A 9,942-nucleotide genomic window follows, 5' to 3' on the forward strand; every position below is an offset into this window, starting at 1 on the left:
GGTACCGGGGATTGAACTCGGGTCCTTGCGCTTGCAAGGCAGGCCACCGAACCACTGAGCTAAATCCTCGGCCCCACCAAAGTTATTATTTTGAGTATGTTTTCAGAGACTGTTCGGAAAGCTACAGACATGTAAGAGGGGAAAAGGAAAGTTGAAGTAATTTTTTTAGAGTTCCCCTTTTTTTCCTTAGTCAAAGGGAGAGAAGGAACCATTTGTGGAGCTATCGCCCAGGGTGACCTGGAAAACCGAAATCACCTGCTGAAGTTGTAAAGCTTTGAGCCCCAGGCTGGTGTGCAGGAGGAGCAGGAGGGCCCAGCCCAGGTGGCGTCCTCTCTCCAGGTCTTGGCTAGCGAGAGCTGTCAAGTCTGCATGCGCACCCTGACACCCCCAAGCAATGGCCAGCACTGAAGCAGAAGCAACTAGGATGACGGTTCAGGCCACGGAAGGTCAGTGCTCGGGAGGTGGCCCAGGGCACAGAGGGAAGGAAGTCTGGCTCCTGGGATAGGTGTGGTATTGCTTTTCCTGCCTTTCCTTCTCCCTCCTTCCTTACCCTGCAGGCATTCCTTCTCTTCCAGCCTCTCTGGCAACAAATTCTTCCAACTGGAGACGTAAGGGACCCTGAACTATGGCAAAGCCTGATCACTGTGGTGCCTACAAAGTTCTTGCCTAGGCCGAGCTGCTGAAGAAAGCCACACGGTCCCTTGGTCGCACTCTTGGTGTGGGCTGCCCCCTGAGGTCCCCCATACAGTAATGTCAGTCATTTTTTCCATTAGCAAAATCAGCCAAGGTGCCCAACAGTGCTGCCTCCTGCCTGGAAGACACTGCTGCTGCTTTCCAGACAGCTGCCAGGACAACTCCATGGGCTCAGCCGGACAGCTGCACCAGCAGGCAGGTGTGAGTGGCCAAAAGCTCAGGGTCTACTGACCACATGGGCAGAACCAGGAGTGTCTTCTGCAGTATCCTCATCCCCATCCTGGGCTCTGAGTCCCAGAGGAGCTGGGAGGGTCATGGAGGTGGGTATACCATCAAGAACAAAACTTTCCCAACAGCCACTCAACTGAGCACTGCCAGCAACTCACAGCAGTTCTTTCTTTACCCTTAGAGAATACCCAGAAGAGACACAGATACAGGGAGGAAAGGGCCAGGTCTTTTACCATCTTCTTGCATGGGAGAGCCGTCTTCTTCTTCTATGATGTCATTTCCCTAGGACAGAAGAAAGGGCTTATGAGTCTAACAAAGCAGTCAGAGAGGAGCCATCCCCACGGTATCTAACTCCATGGGTTATGTCCACAGTGCACATTTCTCAACCACATCTGACATGCCAAGGAGGCTGGGGGAAGCTCCAGCAGTCTGTGGGGACCAGGTCTGAGCCACACTGGTGTCGATAAATACTTAGAAGGGTCTGCCAAGAATATCCTTTTTCCCAGGCATGGTGGTGTGCACCTGTAATCCCAGCACTCAGGAGGCTGAGGCAGGAGGATTGTCTTGAGATCAAGGCCAGCCTGGACTATACAGTGAGACCCTGTCTCAAAAAATAAAACAAAACAAAACAAAAAGCCTCTTAAGAGCTTAGCTGACACTGATTCTCCAAGATGGAAATAAAAGTTATTTGAAAAAGCAACCTGTGAGATGGTAAAACTTTCTTTTTTTTCTTTTTTGGTTTTTTTGAGACAGGATCTCACTATGGAGTTGAGATTGTCCTGGAACTCACTGTGTAGCCCAGGCTGGTCTTGAACTCACAGCGTTCCTCCTGCCTCAGCCTCCCAAGTGCTGGGATTACAGGCATGCACCACCACACCCGGCTGAGATGGTAAAACTTTCTTTTTTTTCTTTTTTGGTTTTTTTGAGACAGGATCTCACTATGGAGTTGAGATTGTCCTGGAACTCACTGTGTAGCCCAGGCTGGTCTTGAACTCACAGCGTTCCTCCTGCCTCAGCCTCCCAAGTGCTGGGATTACAGGCATGCACCACCACACCCGGCTGAGATGGTAAAACTTTCAGAAACTCCTTAGGTTCCCAAACCCCATTTGATATCCTTTGATAAGATCTGGCTCAAGAAAAATTAAGCCAGAGGCGGCACAGCACCGGATGTACTATGGTTAGGGGGCTCCTCACGTTGAATGGTAGGAGACCCCATGTGCTCCTGGGGCTCCTGGATGGAGTGGTTGAGAGTGCGACAGGCAGTCATCTCTTTACTCAGTGGCCGGTATGTTCCAGCACTGGGGAGCACCTACGACCCAGCGTCCCCGTGCAAACACTCACCAGATGCACAAAGGACAGTGTGTTCCTGAGGCCCAGGGGCTGGCGGGAGACAGGGTCCCTCTTGAACTCATTCTACACCGATCACACTGGAACCAGTGTCCCTGCTACCCAAACAGTGCACAGGCCCAAGTGTGTGGCTACCCTTACGTCTGCCCATTTCACCCGAGAAGGCTTCTTCAGTACCCCACCCTGCTGGCATCCCCAGCCAAGGCCAGGTGTTCCTTTGGCTCTGGGAGGGGTGTTGCTGTCGGCCAGTAAGGTTACCTCTGCATCCTGCTCTCCGGCAGGGAGGCCGGCAAAGTTGCTATCTGGAGACTCAGCTGGCATCCCCTGCAAAAGAGCAACAAAGCCCAAGGACACAGTTATTACAGCCTCTCTTGTAAAGCTGGCACGACAGTAAACCCAAGGCCAGGCCTTCCTCAGCGCAGAATTGGCGCCAGGGAAGAGTAAGATCTAAAGGGTACTGTGCTGTCCCCAAGGCCCCTCCCAACTCTCCCCAGGGCTGTGGTCAGCCCTGACCAACTCTTGATAAAGCAATGCTAGACACACATGCGCATGCCCTTCCCTTACCTCCCCTTCTGAGGGGGCTCTGCTTGCTGCCCGTGGGGAAGGGAGGCCTTCTCCCTCCTCTTCAGTGCCAGGGGCAATGTAGGAGCCAGACATGGAGGAGACTGTGTCAGTGCTGATCTGGGAGGAGGCCATGGACATGACGGACTGGGCCAGGCTGCTGCTGGCAGGGTCTTTGAGACATGGGATGGAGGAAGGAGATGGGTCAAGGGTACTGAGGAGTGGAGCTCCCTCCTTGAACTCAGGCCATGAGGGATACAGTGACCTCATCTTTGCTGCTCCCCCACCCACAAGATTGACTTAGTTTCCCAAGATTCTGCTCTTCTGTCTCACAGAGCTAAACCTCAGCCTCAGGTATCAGGGGTCTGCTTTTCCCTGTTACAGTACTGGGCCCAAGAGAAGTGAGCCCCCCCGATAGGAGCACAAGTCTTCCTCCCTCTCCATCTGGGGCCAGGTCAGCCCCCAGCTCTGGCACCGGCATATGCAGCTGTTCCCTGCTCCCTCATACCTTCCGGGGAGGAAATGGTGGAGGACAGCGGGGTCCCTGTGCAGGATGACTGATCAACAGCCCCTGATGAGGACAGGGTGAGATTCTCACTTTCTGGAGTTACGCCACATTCCTGGGGGTGAGGGACATGGAGGAGGGTCAAATCAAGTGTGTTGGAGGAAGAGGGTCAGAGCAGGGGGCTGGTGGGAGGAAAGGAGACACAGACTGGAGTGACACGAGAGGCAGTGCTGGCTTCTCTCCTGTCAGCACCCTCTACAGTGTGGGTCTGCGGCGACTGCCTCCCAGGGGAGATGCAAACTTCAGTCAGCACCTCCTGCCTGAGGCCCAGCATCTGCCGGAGCCATACAAATACTGCAGCTCCAGTGACACAGGTCACCCAGCAGCTGTGACATGGGGATACCCCTGGCTTCCCCAAGATTAAGAACAGCTTTCCTTGCAAAGCAAAGGCACGTAAGACCAGCAGGGGCTCACTGCCTGCAGGACATTTCCACATGGATGTCGGCTGAGCACCGAGTGGAACCTATCCAACCCATCTCAAAAGACACCTCTGCCCCAGCCCCACCTGCCAGTCACTCAGACACAGGGCCTCGTCATCCCAGGCAGAAGCGGAGTCCTCCCAACCACTCTCTACAGTCCACTCCTTCTCCAGGTAGGCCTTCACTTGGGCCCTGGCCGCTTTGTGGCTTCATCGGCGTCCTGACCCAGTCTGCACGCGTTTGTGAGGTGGGGCTCTGGGAGGCAGAGCTCTTGCTGCATCCCTGCCTGCTCCAAGCCTCCACTTGGATTTTTCCCTTTCGTCTCAGTTAGAGAACATCCCAGCATTCAGCTCAAATGCTTCCTCCAACGTATTTTCCTGATTTCCTCCACTGAAAGAAATCTCATACACCTCTATCATGACATTTTATGGTTTTCGTTTTGGGTGCTCTTATGTTTTATAGTTAAAACTCATTCTTTTAAGAAATGGGCAATAACAATGTGCTTCATATAGTTCTAGTATTTGAGTACATGCACTGTCCCGTCTAGACCTGGACTCTTGAGGCAGGGAAACTACGGTCTTTGAATGGCCCGCTGCCCCCAGCTCAATGCCTTCAGAGGAGCTGGCAATAAAATTCTAAGACATGTCTGTAGGGACGAACAGGGTAGAACGTTCCAGTCTTCTGCCACTCCAACCACACTGGGCCCCAGGGCTTTCCAGTACTTCCAGGCCCATAATCCTCTCCTCAGATCTCTGTGTAGCTCACCTCTCGCCTGCTCTGCTCTGCTCCGTTCTGGGACCACTGTTTCAGTGGAAGCCCCTCTTCTGGCCTCCACACTCCCTTCTCCCATCTGATCCACACCGCCTGGCGCATGTACACTTTGTACTTTGTCTTTTGCGCTCACCCTGTCCCAAGTCATAAGCACAGAGGCAAGCTGAGGGCAGGGGCTGCTGTGCTTTCCTTGCTGCTGCTACCTCAGTATATGGGAGAGAGCATGGAGGATAAACAGGCTCTGTACACTGGGAATCGCATGAGACTCTCACAAAGCCTTTGCGGCTGCTGCCTGGAAGGTGGTGAAAGGTGTCTGATGAGTGAACGAAAGCAAGGGGACCTGAGACCAAGGAGGCATGAAGTCGGTGCTAGCGGTGAGCCCCCAGGGAGGGAGAAGAAAGCACATTACCTCTCCGGAGTGCTGAGCAGCCGGTCTCTGAGAGGGCTGAGTCTCTGACTCGCTGCAGGATCGCTCTTCTTCCTCTTCATGTAGCACGGAAGAATTCTGTGAAACGGACCTGTAAAAGTCCAGGGGGAAGAGCAGCTGCATCCAACATCCACTTAGAGCCTGGAGCTGCCCTGACTCTCGTTACCCAGACTCCGCAGGAGGAGGAGGCCACCAGGGAGCCTCAGAGCTGGAAGGGAGGTGAGAGGAGCACCGAGGAGGGTCAGAGACTCTCTGCTTCTAGCTCCTCCCACGACTTGCTGCCTGAACTTGGGAAAGGCCACTGACATACCCAGGTCTCAAGACTTCATTTGTAAAACACCCCTCTTCACTCTGCCACAGAAACTGGGGCATCATGGTGCCCCGATGGATTTAAAGGCTTTGGAGATAGTCACAAGGTATCTTTGGTTTTCAGACTAAGCCATGCTCCTCAGGGGGCTGAGAGGCCCTGTCTGTGGTACTCATCTCTTTCCTGTATCCCATTCCCTGCCCACAAACACAGGAGAGGTCTAAGGAGAATTCTCGTAAGTACTCCCACACATCTTATTCCCATCTCTCAGGGAGGAGTACCTGTCACCCCCCCAAGGCTCCCCCCAGGGCTTCTGACAGACTGAGCAGTGGTGGACCGTGAGAGGGTCCATGTGCCCTGGGCCTAGTATGTGGTGACCACACAAGGAGGGAAGGGTGGGTGGGAAGCTTCTCATCAAGGACCAGGGCCACTCACTTGGAGAGACTCTTTTTGAGCTTGAGTCCTTGGCTGCTGCAGTCAGACAGGTGGTCAAGCGGGGAGAGTGTCCTGACGGGGGGCAGGTGGCCGTCGCTGCCGTAAGAAGGCAGCATTCCTGAGAGGTGACCATCTCCAAGCACGTGAAGTGGAGGGACTGCTGGTGACGAGGTGAGGGGTCCATTGAGGGCCTCCAGAAGAGACACCACTTCGTAACCTGGTGGAATATTCTCTGAGGACTAGGGGAATCAGAGACAGGGTGAAAAATTACTTAAGTACTTCTTGTTTGATGGCATCATCACGTTTCCTACTGGATGCAAAAAAATGTTTTCTTTCCATTGGGTCTTGAGGGTCTGGCAAGAGAAGCTTCTGTACTAGACACAGAGGGAAGATAAGATGCCAGTCACACACTCCTAGATTCTGCTCACTGGTGAACTCTTTCTTAATAATGTGTATTTTTTTTTCTGATGATAAAGTAAATAAATAATCATTACAGGAAATCTGGAACATACAGAAAAGTAGAAGGGAAAAGCATTGCCACTAATCAATCACCCAGAGTAACTTTAGTTAAGTTTTCCAATTATTTTCTTTGTTCTGTTTGCACATTTATGATCAATCTATAAATGAAAATTTTATATCCTGCTTATTTTATTCAACATAAATATTTTCTGAAACTTTTAAGACTTCTTTCCATAGATATCCCCTTTTCATAGGCACAGTCAGTTTTCTAACTAGTCTGCTAGTGCTGGGTATTAGGTTGTGTTCAGCACATCCTACTGTAAGTCAACATGATCTGATGAACACCCAGGCTCATCAAACTCTCCTCAGTTGAAGACCATTTGCTTAACATGTACGTGGCCCTAAGTTCGATCTATGGCACTTGGAAAGAAAAACTTTTTCAGGTTATTTTCTTGATATTAAAATTAGAAGGGCTTAGATTACAGTACTTGGTATAAATGTTTTGTTCTGTTTTCTTGATGACTTTTCTAGTTTTATTCTCCTATAAGCACTATCTTGATGGAGTATCTTTAAAAAGAAAAGTTTTGGGGCCAGGGATTTAGCTCGGTGGTTCCACCACCTGCTTCACAAGTGCAAGGACCAGAGTTCAATCCCTGGTACCAAGAAAATAAACAAACAAATAAAAAGGAAAGTTTTTAGTTCGATCCCTGGTACCAAAAAAAAAAAAAAGGACAGTTTTTAAATTTGAAAGATGAAAAATGTATACCACTTTAATTTCACAATGATATTTAATGTGACTAAATTTTTGTTTGTTTTTCATGGTGCTGAGGATCAAACCTGAGGCCTCATGCATGCTTGACAAGCATTCTACCACTGAGCTAAAGCCCCAGGCCCAGTGGAACTTTTTAAAGGTGACTATTAACTATCTGTCTTTCCTCTTTTGAGAATTTTGATTTTTTAAAGACAGGGTCTCACAATATAGTTCAGGTTGGCCTCAAACTCACTGTAGCCCAGGCTGGCCTCGAACTTGCAGTGATACTCCTGTCTTAGCCTCCCAAGTGCTAGGATGATAGGCATGTGCCACCATGTCTGGCAAGAACTTATATATATCTTTTTTTACTCATTTACTAACTGTTTTATCCTTATGAGCTATGGCAAAGTCACTAGATTTTTTTCTCTGATATATATGTTGTGAATAGTCTTAAACAGTTTGTTGTTTGCTTTTTAATTTGGTCATCTTTTTTTTGTTGTTTTTTTGAGACAGTGTCTCACTTTGTAGTCCAGGCTAGCCTGGAACTCACAGTGATACTCCTGCTTCAGCCTCCCTGGGATTACGGGAGTGTGCCACCATGCCTGGCTTAAGCACATTTGAGAACTCTGAAGTTTTAAACTGTATATGTGGCCAAATCTAGATTCTTTTTTTAAAAAAAGTTTTCATTGCTTGTGAGGTTAGGGTCCTTCTCCATCCAAATCAATTACTGCCTTTACCAGCACTTGGGAGGCTGAGGCACGAGAATCACTATGAGTTCGAGGCCAGCCCAAAGTACAAAATGAGACCCCGTCTAGAAAAAAAATTGCCTATAATTTACTCTAGGTTTTTAATCTTTTGTTTTGGTTTGGCTTGAAGTTACTCTATCTGGAATGTGTTATCTAGAAAGGGTTAAAGTACTAAACTGATTTTTCCTCCCTAAATAGCTACCTAATTATTCCAATACCATTTACTGAAATAATAAATTTTTCCCATCATGGGTTAATAATCTAAAGAAAGACAATACCTGCTATTCTACAACTGCAAGTTTCCAGGTTTTACTCTAAACTAATCACTAACACTGAGAGACACTGAGGTTGGTTGTTCTTTTGGCTTGGCTTCCAGTCACTGAAGCCGTGAAATGAGATAAAGGAAAAGTTATCTTCTTCAAAGATTCAAATAAAGATAGTAAATTGTATTCAAATCCAAAACAATCATGTCCTTGTTCTGCTTGGGGGAGTTCCAGAGCTGGACCCCGCTGGAGCACTCTGCAAGCAGATGGCTCTAGGAATGTAAATATTAACTGGACAACAAGTTCCCAAGGAGGGAAAGGGAGGTTTTAATGTCAAGTATTCAACTTTCTGTTGTAGTATTGGCTGTTTTTAGCATGTCACGATCTCGGCCAGCCTACTAAATCCTTCAGCATGCTCAGATTGAATTCCTTGATACAGTGCCATGTAGAAAGGATGAGAAGAATATTCAAAAAGAGAAAGCCAGTGAAAACACTGGCATTTGCTTCAGAGGGGCCTTGGTGCAGAGCCCAACTTACTGAATGCTCTTCAGAGTCAGATGTCTGGGACGAAATGATGGGGTTAAAGCTGGATGGGGACAAGGGGCCCAATTTTTTCCTCATGGCTCGGATCTGAAGCAGTGCCCGGAAGGCTGGGAAGAATAAAACAGGCCATCAGGATATGCTGCTGCAGGATTAAGGGTGAACAAGAGCCCACACAGCGACCACAATCCCTCCCTCCCTCATCCACTAGTTCGCTAGTCCAGCAGCAACACGTGCCTTGATGTTCCACAAGGCCCTCCCCGCACTCCCGCCAGCCCTCCCAGCCTGGCTCAGGACTCACGCAGCCGGCAGATGGGGCAGTTGTTGGCCTGGTAGCGCAGGGTGTCTGCACACGTGTTACAGAGGCAGAGGTGGCGGCAGGGCAGGATCAAGGTGTCCCGGACATCCGAGAGACACACCACGCACTCTGCGCTGTTATCACTTACTTCGTCCTCGGCCACCTGGCCAGGGAGACAGAAAAGCAGCCAGTGACGCCAAAGCCTCCCTGACTGACAAGGCGGCTCGGCTAAGGTCTGATATAGGTAGTGAGAATGGAATCCACACTGACACGGGACCTCCCTGTGCTCCAGCTCTCCCACTGTCCAAGTCCCACCAATTCTGAAGCGGAGAGCAGGGACTAACTGCCAAGCTCATCCTTTGAGGTCCAATGCTGGCCTTGGGACAGTCTGAGTGGAGGGGACCTCCCCGAAGAGCAAGGTGAAAGGATAATGAAAGACTCTCCCAGGAAACGGAGCTTGAAAGAGCTCCAGAGCAAAACAAATCCAACCCAACTTAGTTTTCTCATTTCCATACTGACAGGAGCATGGTGACCCGAAATGAGGACTAAGAAATACCCTCTAGGACCGGACTGACTCCAGAGGTTGGCTTGCTGAATTCCTCCATCCTGGATTGGGCAGAGTGGTGCTTATCCTGCCTCCCAGGAAGAGAACATTCAGAACTTGCATGAAGCTTACCTTAGAATCTTGAGTGTTGTACTTGTTTTCAATTCCGTAGATCTCCTGGAGGAGGTAGCTAACCCCATCTACCTGAATGGCAAATGGAGACGTTCGGGCTGATTCTCCTGTGACACAAGAGTGGACCCCACCCCGGGGCATGGTCACCCAGGACTACTGATTCACATAGACAAAACCCAAAGATCTAAACCAGGAGAGGATACTTTCATTTACTTATGTTTTCTCTTTGAGAGAGAAAAGAAAATCAGATGTTTGATTCACCCACCATTACATCCAACAGGGAACTCAAAGTCCCACAGTGCAATAATAATACTTTTCCGCAGCCCACTATTACGGACAGTTACGAAAGGCTCACACTAGACAGAGGATAGAAGGGTATGTATTGCAATGAAAGCTTTAGTTCTGCAAGAAAATTTCAGCTCATATGTTATAAAAATAAAGGAATTGGGGGGGAGG

The 9,942-nt window shown here is 49.4% G+C and overlaps 1 protein-coding gene across 1 annotated transcript in view; it reads right to left on the reverse strand.

Moving 5' to 3' along the window:
• Rnf157 (ring finger protein 157) overlaps positions 1–9,942 on the reverse strand; it is a gene marked incomplete at its 5' end in the record, with an annotated part of 66,237 nt that overhangs the window by 8,080 nt on the left and 48,215 nt on the right. The window contains 9 exons of the mRNA XM_010618442.2: positions 1,155–1,203; positions 2,527–2,592; positions 2,833–3,002; positions 3,338–3,449; positions 4,994–5,102; positions 5,754–5,992; positions 8,510–8,622; positions 8,814–8,973; positions 9,487–9,558. Coding sequence (XP_010616744.2) covers positions 1,155–1,203; positions 2,527–2,592; positions 2,833–3,002; positions 3,338–3,449; positions 4,994–5,102; positions 5,754–5,992; positions 8,510–8,622; positions 8,814–8,973; positions 9,487–9,558 — 1,090 coding nt within the window. The remainder of the gene's footprint in view (positions 1–1,154; positions 1,204–2,526; positions 2,593–2,832; positions 3,003–3,337; positions 3,450–4,993; positions 5,103–5,753; positions 5,993–8,509; positions 8,623–8,813; positions 8,974–9,486; positions 9,559–9,942) is intronic.

The sequence above is a fragment of the Fukomys damarensis genome, unplaced genomic scaffold (assembly GCF_012274545.1).
Source record: "Fukomys damarensis isolate Sample0158 unplaced genomic scaffold, DMR_v1.0_HiC HiC_scaffold_23, whole genome shotgun sequence".
Classification (NCBI taxonomy): Eukaryota; Metazoa; Chordata; class Mammalia; order Rodentia; family Bathyergidae; genus Fukomys; species Fukomys damarensis.